Source organism: Camelus dromedarius, chromosome 10, assembly GCF_036321535.1.
Source record: "Camelus dromedarius isolate mCamDro1 chromosome 10, mCamDro1.pat, whole genome shotgun sequence".
In the NCBI taxonomy this organism is placed as follows: domain Eukaryota; kingdom Metazoa; phylum Chordata; class Mammalia; order Artiodactyla; family Camelidae; genus Camelus; species Camelus dromedarius.
This window is the reverse complement of record NC_087445.1, coordinates 7,682,046-7,709,820: the sequence shown is the minus strand read 5'-3', so window position 1 is coordinate 7,709,820 and position 27,775 is coordinate 7,682,046. Positions and strand designations below refer to the sequence as shown.

The following is a 27,775-nucleotide window of genomic DNA, read 5'->3' as shown; positions in this document are numbered from 1 at the left end:
AAGCATATTAATACAGAGATGGAACTAATCTCGCTCCAGGTAGGTGAAGGTGGTGAATAAGCGACTGCCAGAGAGCACGATATTTGGGATATGCTTGTTACATTTAGCATTATACTACAGTTGTATTGTTTCTTTTATTCCTGAAGTAGTTATTAATCCTTTTTTTTTTCCATAGGAGCTTCCATGTACCAGTCTCAAAAGTGAAGGTATGACTGGAAAGGGGCTTGAGGGAACTTTCTGGGGTAAAGTTTTACATCTTGATGGGGGATGGGTTATGTATCTGTCAAAATTCAGTGGAGGTACACTTAAGATTTGTGCACTTAATTGTATGTAATTTTTTGCCTCAAAATAAAAAAAACATGAATTGAATTCTAGTTAATGAAATGCTGAAAAATATAAGGAAAATGTATTCATGTGTGTAGTTTACTTTGAAAAGCATCCAAAATTAAGATAAACTGATGGGTGGATAGAAGAATGGATAGTTATGTGAAGAAGTAATTAATGGTAGAATCTAGGTAGTGGGCACATATAGGTGTTCACTGTAAATTTGTTTCAACTTTTTTTATGTTTGAAAATTTTCATAATAAAATGTTGGTACAGAAAGGGAAGGTAAATGACATCTAATGAAACAAAATTTTTACAAACTGACTCTGATGCTTGATCCCCTTAAGGCTTGGTAGGACCATTGGATACGTGGAACAGGGCAGCCTTCTTAACCTTGAGGCATAGAATAATGTCTCTTCCTTTGTCCTTGATCCTGATATTCCACTTTATTATGGTTCCATCCCTGCTTTGCTAACCATTACATAGTCTTTGTTTAAACTGCTTTAAAACCATTTTGGAAAAGTGATAGAAGATAAACTTGTACAAAATAAAAGCTCTTATTCTGGTCAAGAAGAAAGCTATTATTATATAGGATGCTCCTGGCTACATGTATCTAAAAACCCAAGGAAAGGTGACTTGAGCTATAAGAGGGTTTACCGTCTCTCATGACGGGAAGTCTGGAGGAAGAACAAGTCCAAGGTTGGTTAGTTCCAAACCCAATGATTCCAGGACTCCAGTTCAGCTTCCTGCAGTTTTCTTGGTTTTCCCCTCATGGGTATAACTTAGCTACAGCAGTTTCACACATTGAGTTCTCTCACAACAGCATCTAAAGGAAAGAAAGGAAGATTCTTAATCTTCTCTTCCTTCTGTATAGCACAGGGAACTATATTGTATGTCTTGTAGTAACCTATAATGAAAAGGAATATGAAAACAAGTATATGGATGTATATGTATGACTGAAACATTATGCTGTACACCAGAAATTAACACATTGTAAACTGACTATATGTCAGTTGAAAAAAAAAAAAAAACAGCAGGGAAAACAGTCCTGAAAGACCTTCAATACACTTTGTATCACATGCTCCTGCCTAAACCCTTCACTAACAAGGGGAATGAAATTACCATGAAAGGCTAGCCTATTCAGTATTTACCCCTGGAACTGAGGAGCACATGGGTGCCCAATATCTGGACAGAAGTAGGGATCTGTTAGCCTGAAAAAGGTAGAGAATGGCTGAATATCTGCCTTAAATATATGAATATTTGACATAACCAGAAAATATCTTCTCAAAACCACAGTCAAAATTTTGGTTATTAAATACATAATTTGAAAAACTTACAACATTAATATAATTTTAAAGTAAAAAAATTAATTAATATAAAGCAAAAAGTAGAAACACACCCTTACCTCATTCTCCCCTCCTAGTTCTACTGCTTTGATGAAACCACATCATTAGTTGGTTGGGTATGAGTCCAGATCTTTTTCTGTATTCATACAGATGTATGCACGTGCTATTATGCTTTTGTTTTTGCCCTAAGCTTAGGTTCTTACTAAACATACTGTCTGGAACTTGGGCTTTTTTCCCCTTGATAATATATCAAAGACATTTTTCCATGTCATTGTGTGTAGCTCTCTCTCTTCAGAGTATTCCGTATGTGGATATGCCATAGTGTAGTTCAGCCATGCCCATTTGGTGGTCATTTACCTTCTCTCCAGTTTTTCCCCGTTTCAGATAATGCAAGTTTAATTTATGTTTTTTCTTTGGTTGCTTGTGCTTTTAATATTCTGGCTACTTTTGAAAGTATATCTGTAGGAAGGATTCCTTAAAATGAAATTGCCACTTAAATTTTTGATGCATATATACTCAAAAAGTTTATATTCCTGTCCACTAAGTGTTTGTGTACCTTTTTCTCCACACCTTTACCCATATCACTTATTAATCAGTCTTCCTATTTTCTTCTCTTTTCCTTCTGGTTTTGTTGAGTTATAATTGACATATAGCACTATGTAAGTTAAAGCATATAGCTAATAATCTGACTTACGTCATGAAATTATTATCATAAGTTTAGTGAACATTTGTCACCTCATGTAGATACAGAATGAAAAAAATAAAAAAGAATTTTGTGTGTGATGAGAACTCTTAGGATTTACTCTCTTAACAACTTTCATATATAACACACAGCAGTGTGAATTATATTTATTGTGTTGTACCTTACATCCACAATACTGATTTATCTTATTATAATAACTGGAAGTTTGTACCTTTTGAACTACCTTCATCCAGTCTGCCCCCCCGCCTCCTTTTCTGGTAACACGTCTGATCTCTTTTTCTGTGAGTTTGTGTGTTTGTTTTTCAAGTAAAATTGAGCTATAGCACTATATTAGTTCCTGTTACAGAACATACTGATTTTTTTCTGTACATTTCAAGATGATCACCACAGTAAGTCTAGTTACAATATGTCATCGTACAAAGATATTACTTAGTTATTAACTATATTCCTCACACTGACTTCATACCCATGACTCACTGATTTTGTAACTGGAAGTTTGTGCCTCTCCCTCACCTATTTCTTTCTTGCCCCCACTCCCACTCCCCTGGCAACCACCTGTTGTCTGTATCTATAGCCATTTTGTTATGTTTGTTTTTTTTTTTTTTTAGATTCCATGTATAAGTGAAATCATGCAGTATTTGTCTTTCTCTGACTTATTTCACTTAGCGTAATATCCTCTAGGACTATACATGTTGTCACAAATGGCAAGGTTTCATTCTTTTTTTATGGCTGAATAATACTCATTTGTGTGTGTGTGTGTATAACACATACTGTTTTAATCTGCAGTTAGTCCTTTACTGCGGATATACTGATGTATTTTAAAGGCTCTTAATTGGAATATGACCATCTTTTATTTTACTTAGCCTTTATCCCACTATGGACCTTTAGCCTAATGTTGCATTTTTATTGGCTAAGTTAAATGTTACTCTAGAGTAAAATTTGAGTTTTCTGTTTCTTTTTTTTTTTAATTGAAATTTAGTTGAATATTGGGTTAGTTTCCAGTATACAGCATAGTGATTCAGTAATACATATGTCTTCTTTTTAATTCTAGGTTATTGCAAGATATTGAATGTAGTTCCTTGTGCTATACATTAGGACTTTGTTGTTTATCTATTTGATATATAGAAGTTTGTATCTACTAATTCCAAACCTCTAATTTATCCATCCCCCAACCTTTTCCCCTTTGGTAACCATAAGTTTGTTTTCTATGTCTGTGAGTCTATTTCTTGCTTTGTGAATAAGTTCACTTAGATCTTTATCTTTTTTTAGATTCCACATATAAGTGATATCATATGATATTTGTCTTTATCTGACTTACTTCACTTAGTATGGTAATCTCTGGGTCCATCTATGTTGCTGCAGATGGCATTATTTCATTCTTTTTTATGGCCAAGTAATATTCCCCCCACATATATACCTTATTTTCTTTATCCATTCATTTGTCGATGGACATTCAGGTTGTTTCCATGAGTTGGCTATTGTAAATAGTGCTGCATGAATATTGGGGTGCATGTATCTTTTCTAATTAGAGTTTTCTTCAGACATATGCCCAGGAGTGGCATTGCTGGATCATATGGTGACTATTTTTAGTTTTTAAAGGAACCTTCATACTGTTTTCCATAGTGGCTCACCAAACTACATTCCCACCAACAGTGTAAGAGGGTTCCCTTTTCTCCACACTCTTTACAGCATTTATTGTTTGTGGACTTTTTAATGATGGCCATTCTGATGAGTGTGAGGTGATACCTCATTATACTTTTGATTTACATTTCTTTAATAATTAACGAAATCGACCATCTTTTCATGTGCGTATCGGCCATCTGTATGTCTTTGAAGAAATGTCTATTTAGGTCTCCTACCCACTTTTTGACTGAGTTGTATTTTGTTGTTATTGAGTTGTGCGAGCTATTTTTATATTATGGAAATTAAGCCCTTGACAGTCACATCATTTGCAAATATTTTTTCCCAGTCCATAGGTTGTCTTTTTGTTTTATTTATGATTTCCTTTGCTGTGCAAACGCTTATGTTCCATTAGGTCCCGTTTATTTATTTTTGCTTTTATTTTGATTGCCTTGGGATACTTGACCTAGGAGAACATTGCTATGATTTATGTTAGAGAACGTTTTGCCCATGTTTTCTTCTAGGTGTCTTGTCTTATGTTCAAGTTTTTAAGCCCTTTTGAGTTTGTTTTTTTGTATAGTGTGAGGGAATGGTCTAAATAACTTCATTCTAACATAACATTCTAACATTCTTTGTTCTAACATGCTTGTGGCCGTCCATGTTTCCCAATACCACTTGCTGAAGAGACTGTCTTTTCTCCATTGTATATTCTTGCCTCCTTTATCAAAGATTAATTGACCGTAGGTGTGTGGGTTTATTTCTGGACCCTCTATTCTGTTCCATTGATCTATATGTCTGTTATTGTGCCAGTACCACACTGTTTTGATTACTGTAGCTTTGTAATAATGTCTGAAGTCTGGGAAGGTTATTCTTCCAGCTTTATTCTTTTTCTTCAGTATTGCTTTGGCAATTCTGAGTCTTTTTTGATTCCATATAAATTTCAGGATTATTTGTTCTAGTTCTGTGAAGAATGTCCTGGGTAATTTGATAAGGATCACATTAAATCTGTAGATTGTTTTGGGTACTATGGCCATTTTAACAATATTAATTCCTCCAATCCAAGAGTGTGGAAGGGGGAGGGTATAGCTAGGCAGTAGAGTGCATGATTAGCATGCACAAGGTTCTGGGTTCAATCCCCAGAACCTCCACTAAAAAATAAAATTTAAAAAAATTGATTTAAAAATACATAAAGAAACCTAATTACCCCCTCCAAAAAAAATTAAAAAGCATAAGATATCTTTCCATTTCTTTAAAACATCTTTAATTTCTTTTATCAGTGTTTTATAGTTCTCAAACCTGCCTCCTTGGTCAGGTTTATTATTAAGGTTTTTTTTGCTTGTTTTTTTTTTTTAAAGAACAAACAATTCCAAAATTTATGGAACCATAAAAGACCCCGAATTGCCAAAGCAGTCTCTTACAGGTCTTTTCTTTTTCTCTTTCTTCTTTTTGTTACTAAGTTTTTTGTGTGTGTGTGCAGTTTTAAAAGGGATTATGTTATACTTTCCTTTTCTGATATATCATTGTTAGTGTAAAGAAATGCAACAGATTTCTGTAAGTTAATTTTATATTCTGCTACCTTATTGAATTTATCAGTTCTAGAATTTTTTGTGTGGAGTCTTTAGGGTTTTCTATATATAGTATCATGGCATTTGCATACAGTGACAGTTTTACCTCTTCCCTTCCAATTTGGATCCCTTTTCTTTCTTTTTCTTCTCTGGTTGCTGTGACTAGGACTTCTAAAACTGTGTTGAATAGAAGTGGTGAGAGAACATCCTTGTCTTGTTCCAGATTTTAGCAGGAAGGATTTCAGCTTTTCACCATTGAGTATTATGTTGGCTGTGGGTTTGTCATAGATAGCTTTTATTATGTTGAGATATGTTTCCTCTATACCCACTTTGGTAAGAATTTTTATCATGAATGGATGTTGGATTTTATCAAAATTTTTTTGCATCTATTGAGATGATCATGTGGCTTTTGTCTTTTGTTGATGTGGTGTATCATGTTGATTGATTAACATATGTTGAATCATCCTTGTGACCCTGGGATGAATCCATCTTGATCGCAGGGTATGATCTTTTTTGTGTGTTGTTGGATTCGGTTTGCTAACAATATTTTGTTGAGAATTTTTGCGTCTATATTCATCAAAGATATTGGCCTATAATTTTCTGTTTTGGTAGTGTCTTTGTCTTGTTTTGGTATCAGGGTGATAGTGGCTTCATAGAATGACTTTGGGAGTGTTCCTTCCTCTTCAGTCATTTGGAAGAGTTTGAGAAGGATCAGTTCATTGTTTGTTTGGTAGAATTCCCCAGTGAAGCCATCTGGTCCTGGACTTTTGTTTGCAAGTTTTTTTTTAATACTATCACATCTTCTTTATCCATTCATCTGTCAGTAGGCACTTGGGTAGTCTGCCTGTTTTTTTTTTCTATTTTTTTTCACAGTCTGACAAGTGAAAAATGATCGTATTTTAGTATGGGTTTTCACCGTAGCTAATTTATTTACATTATTATCTTTGTATTTCTTTAGCCTGTAGTCACTCAGATGTTTGTTGAATGAATGTTCATACCCTTTGACCTTTTTTTCTTTTTAATTTGTTCATAGCAGATGCTACATTTATGTGTGACAAGCGGTGTAACAAGAAACGGTTGTGTGGACGGCATAAATGTAATGAGATATGCTGTGTGGTAAGTGGACCTATCATTAGGCACAATCAGATTGTATTCATCCAGGGGTTAAGCTTCTGGAAACCTCAGCCATCTAGAATGCAGCCCAGATTTAGAAAATCACTGGGAGGAGCCCCTGAGCAGCAGTCATAGTGCTGCCCAGAGACTAGAGACTAGGCCTTTTTAGGCCTCAGCCAGGTCAAGAAGTCAGCCAATGGCAGCATGGAAGAAGGGAAAGAAGAAAGACAGAAGGCCTTAGGCCCTAGAACCCAAGACCACTGGGTGAGCACGTAGTCATCAGCAAGAGATTATATGATGTCCCAACACACAGTCTGGCCTGGCCTGGCCTTAGCAACTGATGCTTCAGTTTCATATACTTTTTGGCTCAGGTCAGTAATTAAAGTGAGTGTGGCATTTTGGGGGGAGCAAGTTTCAATTATCTGAAATATTCACTTCTATGGAACTAAATAAAGGAAGCACTACCTGGCAGTAGGTGCTGTTATTGTGTGTGTGTGTGTGTGTGTGTGTGTGTGTGTGTGTGTCTAAACAAGATAACACAGTACCATAGTACCACAGCAAAGAAGTATAGAAATACACGTACATATATGTCTATATGTATAATACACAATTGTTATTCTTAACATTTATATTGATAAGGTAAAGAGTAATGAAATTGTTCTGTATATTGACTTATTTATAAATGAGTGTTTGAAAGCTTAAAGATTTCCTCTTATTATTGAATATTTCAAACGTATATAAAAGCAGACTTGTATGAGTCCCATATGCCCAACATCCAGCTTCAGCAGTGATCAGGAAGATCAGTAATCTTGGTTCATCCACATCCCCATCTACTCCCCCTCCCCTGATTATTTTGAAGCTAATCCCATATATCATGTGATCCATAATTGTGGAGAGCTTCTTTATTAGTCTTGTTTGTGGAAAATATAAAATACAGATAATTTCATAAACAAGTATAATTCTCTCTTCCTAGGATAAGGAGCACAAGTGTCCTTTGATTTGTGGGAGGAAACTCCGCTGTGGCCTTCATAGATGTGAAGAACCTTGTCATCGTGGGAACTGCCAGACATGCTGGCAAGCTAGTGAGTGTCTTCCCTGTATGCTTTATTAGTAAGAGTTTTCTAGAAAGTCAGGTATAATATATTCTGAGCGACTTGACTTTCTTAGATTAGTATGGATTACTGAATTGATAAGCCTTAGTATTTCAGATATGTTGAGACTTTTTTAAAAAGTTATTTCTGGTGCTCTAAATGTCCCTGAATATTTGAAACTTGGGATGTAAGCTGCGATCCTAAGGTCTACTCATCTTATAATATTAAAAACCCACACTCATTAATGCTACAAATCTCATCAGAAAAGTCATGGGAAACATACTAGAAAGTTGTGAAGCTCATAGTGGTAAATACATATTTTTCCAAAATTCTATTTTCAGTTGACAGCTTGAATTATATTATTGGCGACAAAGCCATTTTTCTTGAAGTGACAGGCTCACTGTTTTGTTTTTTTTTTAATAATCACACAATAAAATTTTAATACTGACCAATGAAAATAGCTGAAAAAAGTTTTCATAGTAAAACAAAATAAGAATACATGTTTTAATACAAAACTTGATTTTGCTGGCAATTTGAATAGGCTCACTGTTAATTTTTGATAAAATGCCCCCCAAAATACCCAAATCTGCATAATCGTAGTTTTTCTGTCACTTTCAAGTAAAAAGGTGTTTTATGAAGAAAAGTTAATCCAGTTTACAACTTAAAGAAGTGCAGTTCTTTAAAACAACAAGAGTACATACAGCTCTCCATATCCGTGGATTCCACATCCATGTACTGACAGGTCGAAAATGTTCAAGGAGTAGGATGGGTTATAGCTCAGTGGTAGTGTATGTTTAGCATGCACAAGGTCCTGGGTTCAATCCCCAGTACTTCCATTAAAAAAAGAAAGAGAAATAAAGTGTTCAAGGGGAAATTTTCTATAAGGTTCCAACAACAAAATTTGAATCTGTTTTGTGCTGGCAACCATTTACATAGCATTTACATTTTATTGGGTATTATAAGTAATCTAGAGATGATTTAAAGTATATGGGAAGATGGGCATAGGTTATGTGCAAATACTACACCATATTATATAAGGGACTTGAGCATTCTTAGATTTTGGTGTCCATGAGGGTCCTGGAATCAGCTCCCCCTGGGAATACTGAGGGACAGCTGTTTTTTTGTGTGCAGCAAAAGTGCTTCATGCAGATTTCCCGTTTTGTTCCACAGAATATTAAAAAGACATATTTAAAGGTTAAAATTTTTTTCACTGCTTCATCAAGGGCTCTCTTAAGTGAAACTGTCATTTTTTTAATTTACTCTCAGTACTTGGCAGTGAAAAATACAGTGATTACAGTTTGGTTCTACTGCCTTGATTTGCACTAATGCCCTAGCAGTATTACCAACTATTGCTTTTGCACTATCAATGCAAATATCAACATAGTGAAGAAAGCAAACACCCAATTATTATTATTATTATGAAAATATTTTGACCTTGTAGATTCCCTGAAAGGATCTCAGAGAGTCCTAGGGGTCAACAGAGCACACTTTGAGAACTGCTACATTAAAAGATTAGGCTAAATCAGGGTTTCTCAAAATACCATCTCTGGAATACTAGGCCTACCGCATTTCAAAAATGAGTCAGTGCTTTGTTACAAATCACACACAAGGAGTTCCATAAAAACAATTTATGTAGCCCCTTACTCTTTGACTAGCTATTTCACATGTATTAGCCCATCCCCACAATAACCTTGTTGAGTGGATAGGTCAAAGTTTGGTATACCTATTGGACCAAAAGAAAGAATCAGAGGGGTTAAATTACCTGCCCACAGTCACTGAGCAGGTAGGCCCAGGACTAGAAGCCTAAGTCTCCTGCTGTATTTACAGGGCTCTTTCCACCACATTGTGAGGCCTCTGCTGGGTTTGCTGGAGAGGACTGACTGGAGAAGAGTAGTGGGTGGAGGAATCCTTAAGGGCCCTGGGCTTCCTGACTTTTGGTTCCTAGTTGAGAACTGTGGCCAAAGGCCTGGCCTTTACTAAGGACCAGAGTTAAAGAACTAGCTCCCCTTTGAGTCTGAGGGTCATGAGAGCTCTTGGCAAAGTAGGCTGCTTGTTGGAGGGCCCATATGAGTTCCCATTTTGATTGGGCTTATGAACTGTGCCTAATGAACTCAGATGTAGCTCTTGGCTTCATCTCAACTTCATATTTATAGCAAGATAGGTGTTGATTGTACCTATAAGAATTTTTTTTGAATAGCTTCAGTGGCTCTCTGAGGTTTATATTCAAAAGTATATTTTTGTGTGTTAACTACCTATGGCTTTCATAATCTCTATCCATTTTCCTAACCAAAAATTAAAAAAAAAAATAAAAGGATCTGTATCTTTTAGTAGAAGTCCCCTGTTCTATCAAAAGAGATGGTCTATAGATCTTTTGTTTATAAAATACATGTAAAAATATCTTAGATTACTCATGGACTTAGAGTTTGTTGCAAGTAAAAATGGAACACTTTATCAGCTCAACTTTAATAAAATAAAAACTTTTTTAAAAAGCAGCCTCAGGTGAAAAAATAAATAAATAAAAAAGCAGATTACCCCTAAAAATTCTCCTCTAAAACTACAAGCAAAAAAAAAGGTGAGTGTGTGTATGTATGTGTGTGCACATTTCGAACTCATGAGGGGTTGTTATGTTTCACCTGCTGCAACACCAGGTTTTGATGAATTAACCTGCCACTGTGGTGCATCAGTGATCTACCCTCCAATTCCCTGTGGTACCAGGCCCCCTGAGTGTACCCAGACCTGTGCCAGAGTCCATGAATGTGATCATCCAGGTGGGTCCCATTTCCTTGCCTTCACACCTCACAGCCTGCTTACTGTATCATTTAGGATGTTGCATGCAGCTCTTTTCTGCTCTGAGGTCACACTGTGATGGTCACCCCTTGCTCCCTGTGCTTGGGGGCTGCTTCTGTGAAGGTGGGTGTGATCTTGGCTACAGCTGGGAATCACAGTGCCCTTCATCGCTTTCCTCTGTGTATGTCAAACACTCCCAAAAGGTCGGGGGGATCCCCAAGCAGGTCTTGTCTTTCAGGGACTTTTCTTCTTTGTGGCCTTCACTTGTGCTGCCTATTTCAGAGTTAATCATCTTTTTGCAAAGTTAAAAATAACTTCGGTTTTGTTGCTGTTGTTGTAGATGCAGTATATGTTTATTATATAAAAAGTAAAAGAGAAAATAAAGTCAAAAGATTGAAATTAAGTCATCCATTATTTCACCTTTTAGGAATTATGCCTTAGTGTATGTTTTTTAGGGCCTTTCTTCGTGGGCAAAAGTATGTATGTACTTTTTTTCCCTAAAGTAAAAGTGAGATTCTACCGAATTTATTTTAACTAACTTTTTTCCCCTCTTATTATTGTAATTTTAATCTATCTCCTTACCAGTGAACATTTTTTACACTGTAGGTTTTTAATGGTAGTGGAGTGTCACGGCCATCTGCATAAGAACTAAGACATCAGGGAGTATGAACGAGCTCAGGCCAGGATGTGTTCAGCCAAGGAAGGCTTTGTTGCAGGAGATGAGTTTGAATGAACTGCCTCTTCTCGGCAGTAAGGAAATTGAAAGGAATCAGAGGAAGCCTGTTAGATAGGATAAGTAGCAGAAATGTCTGAACAAGACAGCAGTTATTATGTAAGGTAGGGCCAAAAGAATGACAGAGTAGTGTGGACCATCCGTGTGGCTGTGCCTCCTTCTCTGCTTCTGTGTCTGTCCCCACCACACATCCCTCTCCCGCCTCAGTTGTGTTTCTTTTCCTCACTTATACCCACGTTAAGATAAAGCCAACAACTTTTTCTTTCCGATGACCTTTTAAAAAAGTGCTCCCACCTCCTAAATTTAAAAGTTCCATGTCATACACCATTGTAATATAAATGATAGTCTGTGTGGCTTTATTTAAACATTAATCCTAATTTTAACTTTCTCTTTGTGCAGTATATCATTCTTGTCATAGTGAGGACAAGTGTCCCCCTTGCACTTTCCTAACTCAGAAGTGGTGCATGGGCAAACATGAGGTAAGTTTTTTCTCATGTGTGTTCATCGTTCCAACCAGAGATTTTTGACTGAATTTCTTTAAGAGTTGTTAGCCTCCAGATACACACTACTATATATAAAATAGATAAACAGTGAGGACCCACTATAAAGCACAGGGAACTAAATTCAGTATCTTGTAACAATCTGTAATGGAAAAGTATCTGAAAAAGAATATGTATATATAAAACTGAATCACTGCTTTACACCTGAAACATAAATCAACTATACTTCAATAAAAATTTTTTTAATAACAAAAACAAACAGAAAAGAATCGTTAGCCTCACTGTTTCTCAAAGTAGATAATACTCCAAGAAGCAGAGGTTTGCTATTGCCACATTTTTTGCATAAAATAAAATTTACCCTTTTTAGTGTGCAAGTCTACAGGGTTTGACAAAAGCATTCATGTTGGGCCCACTGACATCCTTCAAAGTCCAACGACCCCCATTTCTGGGCTCTGGGATGTCTGCCTGTGATCCCTCAACAGATAAAGTACATTCTTTACTGTGTTTCCCCTAACAAACTAACAGCCCTAGGTAATGCCTAATCTCATAATAGCCCACTTTATCAGAGTCATAAACCCCACCTTCCTTCACAGACTCTAAACCTCTTAGCTCACCTACAACCAATCAGAGACTTGCACACAAGCCCATCAGGCACCTTGTGATCCTACCTTAATAAAGACCCCAATAACTGGCTCTCTGTGCTCACACAGGCACCTGTCGCCTGAGTGGCCTGCTGTTGTCTATGACAGCATACCCCTAATAAACTCCTTTCTATTCCCATACTTTATCTCTGGTAAATTCTTTTACCAACCCACATGTCACTGGCTTACCAACTGGCTGCCACATTGTGTCCCACAACAATTCATATGGTCGTGTAACCACCACCACGTTAGGATGTGGAACAGTTCATTCACCCCAAACTTTGCTTCATGCCCCTTCATAGTCACTCTCCCCTTACCTCCAGGCCCTGGCAACCAGTGGTCTGTTGTGTGTCCCAATAGTTTTGCCTTTTCCAGAATGGCACATAAATGGAATCGTACCATAGGTAGCATTTTGAGTCTGTTCTGCTCTCATTTTTAATCTGGTTACAATCAAATTAAACTCAGCCAGTTGGCCGTGAGATCAAGGGCCGTCTGATCAGGGACAACTTCTACGTTAACCAGCATGGCTAGAGGTTGCTAATCTGGGGACAGGTGTTACAGTGAGAGCATCCCAGGAGTGAAGGTGGGCTCTCAACCAGTTGCGACTGTTCCTTCTCTTTACTTCCTACACAACTTTCCATCCTGACTGATGCGCCAGAACGCCTTCCTTCAGACTAACCCACCTGTCCTCGTTGCCACTACCGTGAAGAACTTTCATCCTTATTCGTAGCATCTAAGCTATATTTGACACTGCTGGCCCTTTGAAACACTTAAAACATTTTTTTACTTTAAAAAATGCATATTCATTGTAGACAATTAAGATAATATAGTTTTGCTACCCAGAATGAAATACTCTAACGTTCTGGTGTGTAGAATTCCAGGCATGTATGATATACAGTCTCCCTTACTCTATTAGGATTATACTGTTTTGTAACTTGCTTTTTTTTACTTTATAACATGTTGGCCAACATTTCTTGAAACTCTTGACAACTGTGACAACATGCTTTCAGTATCCTTATCTTGATGGACATATTTTGCTCCACTTATTTCCTGTCAGTGGTTCTCAAGTCATAATCCTTAGTATTTATTCTTCTTCTGAAATCTTACTTCCTCTGAAAGTAACCATTCTAAGACATCCTTGTATCTTCATGTTGTTGGCTGATTTGGACTTCACTCAACAAATACTTATATACATAAATGTCTGTTATATGCTGGGTAACAGGCTAGGTTTGGGTGATTCAGAAATGAACAAGACAGGCGTGGCCCTTGCCCATGTGGAGCCTTCACTCTAGGGCAAGAAGCAGACGTTTAAACAGTTGATTATGAATACAGTAATGTGGGAAGTACAGAGTACTGAAGGGGATAGAAGAGGCCCCTACCCAGGGAAGGCGTTTCTAGAGGAAGGACATCCTAAAGGATATTGAGAAGATAGGCAGGTAACGTGGGGACGGGACAACAGAGGACAGACATAGCATGTGCACAAATTACCACCAGCGCCCTGGTAGTAAAGTGTTTAATGAAATTCAAAGTGTATTCCTCATTTTAAGGGTCCTTAAAAAAGAATTTGAGTAAATATAAAAGAGCAAACCTTTAGTTCCACAGGAATAAAATTCCAGCATCTTTTTCCTGGAGTGAAGAATCCTAGAAGGAGTCACTTTCTCAAGGAAAAATGATTTGGGGGTTCCATGGCCTGTTGCTTCTTTTTTTTTTTATGACAGAGCTGTCTGAAACTATAGAGACCATGAGTTGGGAGATGTGAGGAGAGTTGAGTATTGCTTAAAACAGCCCTGCCAGCAGTCTTGAAACCATGAGCCAAGGGTGCCTCCACCCCCAGGATTTTTCTGTCAACTCAATGCCCTAGCTGTTTGCAGAGGAGGGTAAAGATCACCTGATCCTCCCTGTTAGTCATAGCATTTTCAGATACTCCCTAGTTATCTGGTTTCATGTGTTTGTTACCCACCTTGGGAAGTTTATGTTGCAAGTCACACTTGGCTGCTATAACAAATCCTTTTAGAGCATAACAAGCATTATTAAATAAGGTTCAGGTTTGTTATCTTTTCAAACTGACCTTTCAGACTTTGAAAATCAGCTTAATGTTTTTCAGATAAAAAGAACTTTTTTAAAAAATGCTCTTTTTGAAAGTTCAGAAATGTTTAAATAGGAAATTAAAACCCACTCCAAATGCTTTGTGGAGATGAGAATCTGGCTACTTCTGTCTCTCCTAGTTACGAAGCAACATCCCCTGTCACCTGGTTGATATCTCTTGCGGATTACCCTGCAGTGCCACGCTACCGTGTGGGATGCACAAGTGTCAGAGACTCTGTCACAAAGGAGAGTGTCTTGTGGATGAGGTTTGCAAACAGCCCTGTACCACCTCCAGAGCTGACTGTGGCCACCCATGTATGGCACCCTGCCACCCCAGCTCACCCTGCCCTGTGACTGCTTGTAAAGCCAAGGTGCGTAATTGTGGCTCCAGGTAGGGCCTTGACTGTGGTTCTGGGGCTGCTGCTGCGTCCAGAACTGCCTGCAGTGGCACCTGGGCACACGTCCTAATCAGGGTCATTGGTTGCAAGGTTACAAGTTAACAAGAGAAAGGTGGAGTAAATTGTACTGATTACTGTCTGACCAGCTTGAGATGGCCTTTTACTTGAGAAAGTACCCACTGCCACCTGACCAGTCTCTGTGTCTCTTAGATCAAACTCTTAAGAGAGATTCTGATTGCCCACTCCATTTATTCAACAAATACATGTGTCTGTTTTGTGTAAGATGTTATGCTGTGCTAGGTTCTGGGTCTCCACCAGTGAACAGGAGACACATGGTCCCTTCAGTTAGATGGACAGATACTAATTATACCCAGATAATTGACTTTGACTGTGGTATGTGGCATGAATGAGCAGTTACACCCTTGTAGAGGGTGCCACAAGGACATGTCAGTGGAGGATTTACCTGGTCTGAGGGATTAAGCAAGCCCCCCCCCACAGCCCCCGACCCCAGGAGGTGAAAATAGAGGGATGAAATAGAGTTGATTAGGCCCTGGCTGATCAAGTGTCAAGTGTCCACCTCTAGGTTAGTGGTAAAAACTTCATTCTAGGCCTGCCCCTTCATGCAGAATTAAAGACAGAAGTAATTCCCGGTAAGGGCTGCTATAGACTGGACACTTCTCTCCTAGCATGTCAGTTACTACGTTGTCCGTTTGCACGTGTGGTTAGCTTCCTCCATCCTGGAGGGTAGCCACTCACTGTCTCTCCATCTCTGCCGTGGTTTGATTTGAGAGAGGCTTTAAAAATGAAACCTGCCTATTCAAGTGGTTTCCATGTGCTGAAAGTCACTCCAAGTTAATCTTATTTCAGATAGAGCTGCAGTGTGAATGTGGACGAAGGAAAGAGATGATGATTTGCTCTGAAGCATCTAGTACTTATCAAAGGTTAGTGCTACTTAAATGTTAACAATTGGTGGGTCTAGGTAAAGGGTATACATGAGTTTGTTATAGGATCTTTGCAACTGTTGTTAAGGTTGGAAGATTTTTAAAACAAAGTTTCCTGAGTCTAGTTTTTCTGGTTCGAAGAAAAAGTACTGCTTTATGTAGCTTTCCCTCCCTAACTTTAATTTGTAAAATAACCTTTTAATTTCTCCTCCTCCTCCTTTCTCTCTCTCTCCTTTTTTGGTCTTATTACACCATGAGATCAGAAGGGAAGATGTCCTAAAGTTGCATGGATTGCTTTGATGTCCCACCACTTGTGGTGACACAGCCAGGACCAGGTCCTGTGCTCCTGCCCTAGGGTAGGGGTTTCTGACTGTTCTGTGAGGTGTCTTTATAGCCTTCTGAAATCTTGGGACCTGTGTAGGGGCATTAGGTATGGATGGTTTTGTGTATCTCTGAATAGATGAAGAGATGCACCATGGAAATGGGACTTTAGGAGTATGCAGACATCAGATTGGCTGTGTTTGAATACCCACTGAGTGCCTGGCTTTGGCCTGAATGTTCAGGAGGGTACTGAGGAGTGGACGGACTCATCATTTCCTGTGGAGCTGCTTAAACTGCTTGAAGAGATAACACATAAATATGTGGGTGGTTCATAATAGATGGGCTTCCAAGGCCACACAGATTGTCATGTGTTAGATTTGCCTTGAAAGAAGTGTTCTGTGTGCCTGGTATGAGGAGGTTCTTGTGAAAGTGCAATCCCTTCCTTCCCTTTGTGTTTTATACTGCAGAATAGCTGCTATTTCCATGGCCTCTAAAATAACAGACATGCAGCTTGGAGATTCAGTGGAGATCAGCAGGTTAATTACTAAGAAGGAAATTCACCAAGCCAGGTAATTTTAAAAATGTGTAGCCATACCTTCTTTCTCCTATTAGACTTAATTTCCAGAGGGCAAGAATCATTCGTGTCAGTCCCCCACAGTAAAGCCTTGCACACACAGTAGGTATTCAACAGACATCTGATGTTAAAAGACAACACCCTCTCCAACTGAAGAAATCCTACTAAGGATACAGCTAAGACCAGAGGCTTTTCCAAGCCTCACTGCAGACAGTAGCTGGAGGGAGCAGAGACCTCGATATGTCCAGCCCAGCCCACTGAAAAACAGAGAACCAGAGTGGTGGCTGTGTTGAGAGAAGGAGATGGGGCTGTCATGGGGACACTGGGAGCATTTTGGGGGCTGAGCAGCCAGGGGATACTCTGAAGCCCTCTGAGGACTCCTTGACTCCCATAACCCAGAGGCCTGCCCACCTGTCCTCGAGAGGGACCTTATCCAGCCATTTTTTGGCCAGAGTCTGCTGTTTCCAGGTTGACCATCTAAGAACTTACTGCTGTATAGGAGCTGTGAAACCTGTACTCTGACTTAATTTTTTTTCATTTGTTTCTCAAGGCTGGAGTGTGATGAGGAGTGTTCAGCCTTAGAAAGGAAAAAGTAAGTAGCTTCAACTGCTGTTTTTCTAATTGTCCTTGAGCTCTGTGAATTTGGTGAGAGGGAGCAACCCTTCAAGCATTCACCCAGAACCCACTCTGAGCCTTTTGTTGCTATTGGAGAGCAGGAGAAATTCAGTCATCAAGAACTGAAGTATCTAAGGATAAACCAGTTAGGTGATTTCAGCAAATTTCTGAAACATGAGCTTGTGTAGTTTCAGGCAGGTATAAACATTGCATGCCCCACAGCATACTTATTCAGGGACTGGCTGACTTCCTGATTACAATGAAGATAAGAGGCTTAAAATTCTTCTAATGAACTTTTATGTTGAAGTATAACATACCTATAGAAGATCAGAGCTGTACAGATCAGTGAGTCATCACAAAGTGAATACAGTGGTGTAATCAGCACCCATGTCAAGAGATAGCAAATTACCAGAACCTCTCACACTACACCAAGATAAAACTCTATCTTTGCTTCTAACATTTAGATTATTTTTGTCTGTTTTTGGACTTTATGTAAATGATGAAGTCATACCGTTTGTGTTACTTTTGCCTGGTTTCTTTCATTACACTAGTGACATTCATTCCTGTTGTTGCATGTAGCAGTACTTTGTTCATTTTCATTTCTGCATGGTATTTTATTGTATTAAATATCGTCGTTTATCTATTCTGTAGTTACTAGATACATGTGTTGTTATCAGTGTTGGGCTCTTACAAATAATGCTTTGTTAAGAACATCCCTATACTTGCTTTGCTGTGTATATGTACTCATCTGTGTTGGATATAAACTAAGGAATAGAGTTGCTAATGAATAGGGTATGCATATTTTCAGCTTTAATTGATTCTGCCAAACATTGTCCAAAATGGTCGTACCAGGTTACACTCCCACCGGCAGGGTCATGATTCCCATCGCTCTACATTTGTATCAGCCCTTGGAATTGTCAGTCTTTTTAATTTTAATCCATTTTTGTGGATGTATAGCTGGATGTCTTTGAGCTTTTAATTTATAGTTCCCTAATGACTAGTGACGTTAAGCACTTTCCTTTTTTGTGAAGTACCTATTCAAGTTCACTTATTGTTTATTTATGTTACCTGTCTTTTTTCATATTGATTACTAGGATTTCATTATATATTTTGGAAATGAGTCCTTTGTTTTATGTATTTTTTTTCTCCTGTTTTATGCCTTTACTTTTCACTCTCTAAATGGTGTCTTGATAAACAGAAGTTTCTAATTTTAATATAGTCCAGTTTATCAGTCTTTTCCTTAGTGAGCAATGCTTTTTTATTTAAGAAATATTTGTCTGTCCTGAGATCCTGATGATATTCTATGTTACTATCTAGAAGCCTTATTTTACCTTTCACATTTAGAGCTACAGTTGATCTGGACTGATTTTTTTTTTTTTTTTTTTGAGCATGGTAAAATGAGGATTCATCATTCCATTTTTTTCCATACAAATATTCATTTGACCAAGTACCATTCATCAAAAAAAATTTTTTCCAGTGCTCTGCAGTACCATCTTTGTCTTAAGTAATCGAAATTGTGTGTGGGTTTATTTCTGAGCTCATTCTGTTCCATTGTGCTGGTATCACATTATCTTAATTACTGTACCTTTATAACTGGTAGCATATCTCTTCAAACATGGTCCTTCTTCAAGATTGTCTTGATTATTCCTGGTCATTTGCATTTTCATTTAAATTTTAGAATTAACTTACCAACATCTACCCAAAAAACCTGCTGGGATTTTTATTGAGTTGGTATTTAATTTATAGATCAACTTGGGAGGATTTGATATCTTTATAATTTTGAGACCACTAATCCATGAGCAAAGTATATTTTCCCATTCATGTCTTCTTTGATTTCTCTCAATGATATTTTATAGTTTTCTTTGTGTAGGTTTTGTTTATCTTTAAGTAGATTTGTTCCTTGCTATTCGATTTTTTAAATGCTATTATAAATGGTATTTTTTTCCTTATATCACTTTTTTTAATAGACTTTATTCTTATAGAGCAGTTTCCTTATATCACTTTTAAAATTTAATTTTCTAATTGCTTGTTGCTGGCATATAGAAATACCACTGATATTTGTTGACTTGTATTCACAACCTTGCTAATTACTTATTTCTATTAGCTGTAGCTTCTTTTGGATTTTGCACCCAATCATATCCTCTTATAATTTCTTTCCAATTCTTACTTTTTTCTTTTTCTTGCCTTATTTTGCCAGCTAGGACTCCAGTACAATGTTGAATGGAAAGTGGTGATAATAGATATTTCTGATTTATCCCCAGTCTCTTAGGGAAAGCTTAAAGATTTCACCACTTAATATGATGTTTGCCATAAGGATATATATGAGGATACTATTTATCAGATTAACGAACATTTTATTCAATGACTGGCAGACTTTCTGGTTCCAACAAAGATTAAACGTATAGCTCTGTAAAAATTTTAACAATTAGGGAATTTAGGTAAAGGATATATAGGAGTTCACTATAGCATTCTTGTAATTTGTGTTTCTTTGAAAATTTTTCAAGATGAAAAGCAGAAACAGACAAATGCAAACAAAATACAGTCTTGTTTTACCTTGAAGTTTGACTTGCAACGGTTGTTAACAGTACCTCTTTACATGGCTAAATGGGTAAAATATAACATGATGATTAATAACACTGCCCAAATTTCCCTTGATTTGACCTTTGTGGTAACTGTAATAACTGCTGTTCAAAGCTCTTGCCCTTTAAGAACTGTCACATTGTGCTCAGCTGCAAAATGTGAACCTAAGAATCCTGAGTATTCAGAAATACTGATGACACAGAAGGCCTCCAAATCACGGAAATGCACCTTTGTGTAGTTGAGACAGTATTGTGTAGTAGTTAGAGCCAGCCAGCGCTCTGGAGTTAGATTGCCCAGATTCACAGATCACTTAGCTATGAGACCTTGGGCAAATCACATTCTCTCTCTAAGCTTTAATGTGTTTTAAATGTCTGTGGAAATGGTGACAATAATAGTATCTACCTCCCTGAGTTGTTACAAGGATTAAGGCATAAAAACTAAGGATAATATACAGAAAACTCATGGAAGAAGCCTAACACACAGTAGGTGCTCAGTTAATGTCATTTATTGATTAGAACTAGCTATTTCTGAAAGCTTTTTGAATTTGTCCTCAATCTTCAAATGATAACATAGTGACCCTCACTGTATAAGGATTCTTAAACACTCACAGATCTAAGAAAAAAAAGAAACAGAAAATTTAAAAAGAAAATGCCATCTAAGTTTACAAATATATGTTCCATTGCAGAAATGAAAAACTGGCAGGCCAAATTCAGCTCACAGACATGCTTTATTGGTGTTTATATCTGAATTAGTGGCCAACTAATCAAAACATCAAAAGATCTTCCCCCTAAGAATTCTCTTGAAAATTTGAAAATTAAAACTCTATTTAAAAATTAGGAAATCTAGCAACAGTAAACCATATTCTTATGGGCATCAAACTTGTAAGAGACCTCTGTCTCCGTATAAAAGAAAATTGTACTAAGTGCTAAGCTGAATTTTATCTACCTGTTTAAAAAAAAAAAAAGACATAGCTGGATATTGGTGAGATGCCACAAGACTCATGCACTGCTGGTCAAAACAAAACATTTAAAGAAATCTAAATGGAAAATGTTTAAGTATATTGTGGGATATATGTAATTAGAAGAGTATGCAGCTGTTAACACAGGGAGTGTGAAAACCAAACAGTAATATGAGAAATGCTAATCATATAATAATAAGGTAGAAAAAGATCAAAGTTTTATATAAACTGATTGCAACTACTTAAAACTACAGAGGAAAAATCTAAAAGGAAATGTATTAAAAATACTGCAGTGCTTATGTTAATGAAATTCTTTATTTTCTAGACTTTCTGTAAGGTGATGTTAATTTTAGTATTATCTGTCTACTTTATATATCTGATGTTTAGGTGAAGCCTCAGGGAAAGTCATCCCCCAGCAACCATCCCCAGTACTCTTACTCCCCCAGCTTATCTCCCCCAGCTTATTACTCTTATCTCCTCACCAAACAATTTAAGTCCCCAGTGTCAGCCTGTAGCTTGCTCAGACTCATCTAGAGCTGTCTTATTTTATTCTATGAAAACAATTCAGTATCTTGTCCCAAGTTGTTCTTATTTTCCTTAATCATTAATATAGAGAACTTAGGACATGATGGGCACTCTGTTACTATAAGATAGTTTTCCTCCCCCACATCCTTTCTTTTTATTTACCTACTTCTCTCACTTTCAGGCGGTTAGCAGAGGCATTTCATATCAGTGATGATTCTGATCCTTTCAATGTACGTTCTTCAGGGTCAAAATTCAGTGACAGTTTGAAAGAAGATGCCAGGTATGTAACTTGTTACCTACTTTCTTGATTGTGGCTTAACAGAGTGTTTGGTCTTTTAAAATGTAGTAACTAATATGTAATCCTCTGTGATTGAACCAGTTTGTATATGTTATAGAGGATTATATGATGTTTAATAAAAATCCTTCTCTTGGTCTCTTAAAACTGTCCTGTTAAAGAATTGAACTTGGAGAGAGAGAGAGTGTGTGTGTGTGTGTGTGGTGTCTTTGCGGTAGGAGTTGGGGCCCCCTCCAAAGGCTGGACTAGTAGAATTGAAGGATCTCTGGCCACCCACATCACAATCACGTGGGCAGTCCTCACTTGGGTGGTAACAGGTCTTATTTCCCTTGTGTCTCCTGGCTCTCTGATGGCTATTCCTCCTTCCATCTTCTCTTTTCTCATATTTGTTTTCTTATTTTCTCTTCCTTTCTTCCATCAAGTCCAACTTTCTGTTATGTGACAATTCCTGACTTCTGCAGTTTTTCTGCCCACATTGTCCATTGTCTGCACTTAACAGAGAGGGTGGGTGGAAGGGACTCTCAAAAGAGCAGAAACAGATGAAATTAATTGTGCTGATTTCTCATTTCAGGAAGGATTTAAAGTTTGTCGGTGACATTGAGAAGGAAATGGAAGCCCTTGTGGAGGCCGTGAATAAGGTTGAAGTCAAAACATCCAACTGGACATGTCTCTAAGGCCAGCTTGATAAAAAGTCCCAGAAACACTTGTCGGTGTAAAGTAGTTATAGGAAAAAGCCACAACTTCCTTGGGGATCATTATCTTTCCCAAAAGCCCAGCCATTATAACATCATGGAAGCCCTGTCCTGGTTCAGGAAAGATATCTGCAATAATATTAAATATAAATAAAAATCCTAGCTCAGTGCCTAAGAATGGGTGAAGAAACTCAGGACAAAGGGGACCCAGTAGGGATGCTTAGGAAGACCTGCTGGGTCCTCAGATCTCTGAAGGGCTGTTGTATATTTGGACACACTGGTTCTCATTTACCCCAAAGGCAGGAGAGGAGAGGAACCCTGGGGCAAAGATAAAAAGTTGAATAACTGGAGCTGAAGAGTAGTGGCTTAGCCTCCTTCAAGAGAGTGAAGCCTGTCCTGGAGGCAGCCATGGATGTCAAGGAGCTAGTTTTAAGCAAAAAAGTCTCTGATTTAATCAGAAGCAGCCAGCCCCACGGTGACTCCTTCTTCATTCCAGGGGGACTCAGTGAGGATGAGATGGCTGCTTTAGCTCCACATCTAATGAAGAGGGATTTCCTTCCCGCCATCTCCTCACCCCCTTCCCTTCCTCCCTTCTGTTGCCACTTCCCAGCAAGATACTAACACAAAGGAGAAGATGAATCATTGTTCCCCTCCTGACCAGGAAACCTGAGCAAGTGTGTTTCTCTGCTGTGTGTCTGTCTGTACACTCATGATTTTTAGTGTACAGTGTACTTTTTTATAAGATTTTAATTTTGTAAGTCTTCAATTTATTTAGTAATTTCTTGGGAACATCACTCGTTCCCCAGTTACAGGCCCTCTCAGGAGGAACCATTACACTGTTCGTGTCAGTCTCAGTTTACTAACCCTTTGACCCCCTAACCCTAGCCAGCTGGTACTGTGTGACTCACAGAGGAGATGAAAGAAGTGCATCAGCCCTCACCCTCCCACATCCCCGGCTTGCTTGGCAGTCAGTGAATTGCAGTCCGCTGTGGGCCTCCAAAATGCAGCTGCCTCTTTATTGACCCAGGCTCTTCTGGGATGGTGGGAAAGACCTCTGTAGGCATATTCTGTTTTCGAGATGATTTTATCAATAAGTCATCTTTTCTTTCGGTACAGGGAAAGAATAGTAAGAAGAGCCACTGCTTCCCTCCCATGAACAGAGACCACCGCCGGATCATCCACGACCTGGCCCAAGTGTACGGCCTGGAGAGCGTGAGCTATGACAGTGAACCGAAGCGCAATGTCGTGGTCACTGCAGTCAGGTGGGTTGATCTTGCCATCCCAGGAGGAGCTGCTCAGTGGGGCAGACAGGACCTGGGAAGCAGGGCCAGTCAATATTTGCTTTTCTTACTTCCTCTGTTGGGAGAATAGGTAGAAAATCTGCCTCTGGGACAGCCATTCTGAACCGATCTAAAGAGCTGAACCAGAAAGTAAAGCCCATGCCTCAGTCCTCAGAGCAGACACACCTAAAGGATACAAACCTCAGGTCCGTCCAGATCCACATGAGAGACTCTGAGGGCCTCGGGTGGGTGCCTGCCCATCACATCTGCGCTTCTTCCCCTTGTGTCTTCCTGGCATGATAGAAACAGAAAGAATGCTGGCCTGTGACTACAGTGTTTGCCATTAGAGGAAACAGAGGTAGTAGTGTGAGCCAGCAGGGGACAGAAGGACCTAGGATCACTGTCAGAACCTGAGGGAGTCAGAAGAACTTCCCAAAAAAGAAAGCTCAAGTGTGAGATGAGAGGACACAGGTAACAGGCCCAGCAGAGGTGGGTGAAAGGGGCAAGGGTTACATGAAGTCATCCATGCTCGAGAGGAGACAGGTTCTATCCAAGGGTGCGCCACAGCATCGTAGTGAGTGCCACGGACTAGATTTCCAGCTGTCTGCCTATCTCCACAAACAGCTCTCACTTTTCAATGCTTTGTGTTCTGACTTTTATCAGAGGGAAGTCTATTTGTCCTCCTACCACGCTGACAGGTGTCCTTGAAAGAGAAATGCAGTCACGGCCTCCACCACCAATTCCTCATCACAGACATCAGACAGACAAGTAAGGGTTCTTCAGCTGCTTTCCGAAGGGCCCCGGTCAGAGAAGACAGCGGGGACTGAACTGTCCTGGGCTGCACCAGCCATTGGCAGCTTCCTTGGGCCTGGCCTTGGGGCATTGTGTTGAGATTAATAAGGTTTGGCAGCATTGCTGAAAGTTGCTGGGAAACCCAGGAGGGTCCCTGCTCCTGTTCTGGCCTTCCACACAGAAGCCCTAGCAGTACCTCCTACACAGAACCTCTGGGAGGGTGGGTAGGGAAGTTTACAAGGTCACCATGAGGGTCATAGCAGTCAGTGCCCCCTGGAACTGACCAGGACAGCTAGGTGCTGCCCGTTGGGCACAGCCTCAGCCAGGAGTGTCTGGGGCCATGTAACTCCCCAGGACCAGCCTCACTCCACCCCCGGGAAGCAGATGGCCCAGATTCCAGTCAACACAGGCTGCGTTTCCATGTGTTAGACCACAGCTGTGTCCAGTACCACCTGGACATTGGCCTATTTATGCCATATGCTATCTTTTTTTTTCTTTGCTTGCTTTATTTTTTTTATAAGACTTTACTGTGGAAAAATTTTGGAGTAGAGAAAATACTGTTAATATAATATATTAACATAATCCTCTGTGTGCCTATCACCAAATTCCAACACCAGTTTATGTGGACTCCACTGTCTTATCAAAGCTTCACATATGGAAAATCATCTGATCCTTAACTTTCCAAAACCTGAATCTATTTCTCTCAAACAAGAAAAGATTGATCATTCCATGTTTGCTTTTCAGGACTCCTGGGAGCAGTAATTTACAGAAAATAGCCAAGGAGCCAGTAATTGACTACTTTGATGTCCAGGACTGAGAAGATCAAGATGCACTTAGAAAAAAGAATGACTAGGTGTGGTGGAGACTCGTTTGCCAGCAGAGAAATCATGCTTTTTCCCAATTGCCTTGTGGAATCACAGCTCACATACTGTCTTGTACTGATACATCCAGAGCATGAGTGTGTCAGAAATCCCTTTGTCCTCTCTTCGTCTATATAAAGTGTTTAGTATGGCCAGATCTCTGACTGGACGGTCACTAGTGATTCAGTCATTATTTGCAGAGGCTCCTCACACCACTGCCATGGTTGCTTCGAGGGTTGGGGCAACACTGAGCTTGATTTAGACAAAACGAGAATTTTAGCTTGATAGTGTCACTTAGTCATGGTCTCAGTTGTCCCAGTTATCCATCCTCCTGAAAATGCTTGCAGCATCAGACACATTTCTTCCTTAATCCAAAGTGATCACAATCTTCAGAAAGACCCAGGCGAACCTCGCAGTCCAAAATACCAGACATTGAATTAGTACCCCACATCTGGATTCATACATGTCATGTTAAACCCAGCTGTCTTATCTGAGTCTTTTGCCAAAAACTCTCATAGGTCTGCCTAGCTGAACTTATTTTAATAGTTCTCAGCACCATCAGTTCCAGACCTAGGAGAGGGGTCAGGAGGATCTAAAGAATTCCATCTTCTGGAGTCCAGGGAGTTGCATCTCATATCGCATCACTGAGCCTATCTGGTGACAGACATGTTAGCTCTCCAACATGATGGTAGAAGACACAGAGCAAGGCCCTCCTACCAGATTCGCACTGTGGCCTCTGTGTACTGACCAGTGCAGCCCTAACTCCTCTGGTTGAGAAAGAATCTTAGGGACACTTACCTTTCCTGTGTTGCTTTCTCCCAGGCTTGCAGCAGCCGTATTGGTGTTCCCTGTCTCTGAGCTCTGGACCTCTGTTTGAATATTCAGAGAACTATGTGGACAGTCCAGGGCTTATGCCAGCAACCCACTGGAGGCATTCTTCAGGCTCCTTTAAAGGCAGGTACATCAGAAGTTACGTTAGTTTGGCCCTTTTGCATTGGCGCCTCTCCAGCATGGAGGCCAAACTTCCATCAACTTCCTTCTGCTCCAGAACAGGCCACAAGGCCCAGAGTAACAGGAGGAGAACTGAGAAGTGACGTCACAAACTGGCACTTAATTTTCATAGGAAGAGCAGGGCTGCCCTTTGGTCCTGATCCACATGATCTGCCTTGAAAGGGGACAGGCGAGTGGAGGGGAGAGATGGAGTACCACAAGACCACCTTTGCCTGAGCCTGTTAGCAGTGGCCCCACACCCGGCAGGAAGCTCCTGAACAGCTGTTCCTCTTACAAGCAGTGGGTTCAGTGGGTGAACTGTACATTGAGAGCATCTCAGAATCAGCAGAAGGCAGGAGACCTGATTTCAGATTCCAGCTCTGCCACATAACAACTTGCCGTTTGGTGGGGTGTAGATATCACCTACCTCACCAGGGTTGTGAGGATTAAGGGAGGTAACAGGCATGGAGATGCCTGATCTGTTACAGGTGCTGAAAGTTTATAGTATCGAAAATAAAGAAGCATCTTCTCTTTCCATAATATCAGCCAAGTGAAAAGTTAGAATGTTAGGCAGGCCACTTCTGGTGAGTGCTTGCATACCTCCTCATACCAGCCTGTGCTAGGGCTGTGGGAAGCAGATGTGGCCTGTTCTTTTACAGTTAGCGTGCCAGTGGGGGACACATACCTGAACAAATACAATGAAATTATTTGCTCTGGCATAAATAGGTCATTAGTCTGTTTATTAAAATTTGAAGAGCCATACAAGGAGTTTTTTTGTGGCATGCTAGGAACGGCTTAGCTCTCATGCTTGGGGGAAGGACCCCAGATGGGAAAGGAAAACAGAAGGAAGCATTTAAGCTGAGTCTTGAGATAGTAGATGGCCATTTTCAGAAGGAGAGAGGCATGCCAAGTGAAAAAACGCACGAGACGAGCCCAGGGCTGTGGTTTGTGGTAGGTTTGAGGAAGGGTTATTTGTCCAGAGTGGACAGACTATTGGAGGGGCAGGTGATGAAGCTGGAGAGGTTAGGCGGGTCAGTTTGTGGAGAGCCACAGGGAGCCAGTGAAGGATCCTCCGTAGAGAGCAGCACAGCTGGATTTACAATCTAGGGCAGGAATTGGCAAAGGTTTTCTGTAAAGGGCCAGATATTTTAGGCTTTGAGAGCCTTAGAGTTTCTGTTGCAGCTGCCCAACTCTGCCATTGTAGTGTGAAAGCAGCCCCAGACAGTACACAAACGAATGAGCATGACTGTTGTAATAACATTTCATAGACATTAAGTCAGAAATTCATGGAATTTTAACATGTCACAAAAATCCTTTTTTTCCCCCCAACCATCCCAACCATTTAAAACTGAAAAGAAAACATTCTTAGCTCATGAGTTACACAAAAACAGGCAACAGGCTGGATTTAGCCTGGACCTCAGTTTGCCCACCCTGTTCTAGAGCAGT

The 27,775-nt window shown here is 39.5% G+C and overlaps 1 protein-coding gene across 5 annotated transcripts in view; it reads left to right on the top strand.

Annotated features, from left to right (window-relative positions):
* NFX1 (nuclear transcription factor, X-box binding 1) overlaps positions 1-25,496 on the top strand; it is a 57,183-nt gene extending 31,687 nt beyond the window's left edge. Inside the window, exons 11-24 of one of the 5 annotated variants that reach the window (XM_010975825.3) lie at positions 176-206; positions 6,595-6,674; positions 7,645-7,753; positions 10,411-10,530; positions 11,682-11,761; positions 14,649-14,879; positions 15,774-15,847; positions 16,636-16,737; positions 17,293-17,334; positions 21,602-21,700; positions 22,287-22,353; positions 23,524-23,669; positions 24,351-24,455; positions 25,224-25,496. In XM_010975825.3, the coding sequence (XP_010974127.3) occupies positions 176-206; positions 6,595-6,674; positions 7,645-7,753; positions 10,411-10,530; positions 11,682-11,761; positions 14,649-14,879; positions 15,774-15,847; positions 16,636-16,737; positions 17,293-17,334; positions 21,602-21,700; positions 22,287-22,353; positions 23,524-23,669; positions 24,351-24,455; positions 25,224-25,296 (1,359 nt within the window). In that variant the 3' untranslated portion in view covers positions 25,297-25,496. Of the gene's footprint in view, positions 1-175; positions 207-6,591; positions 6,675-7,644; positions 7,754-10,410; positions 10,531-11,681; positions 11,762-14,648; positions 14,880-15,773; positions 15,848-16,635; positions 16,738-17,292; positions 17,335-21,601; positions 21,701-22,286; positions 22,391-23,523; positions 23,670-24,350; positions 24,456-25,223 lie in introns of those variants that run through there. The other 4 variants (XM_010975824.3, XM_064490133.1, XM_031447227.2 and 1 more) reach the window with 4 other exon arrangements.
* Positions 25,497-27,775: the final 2,279 nt, after the last annotated feature.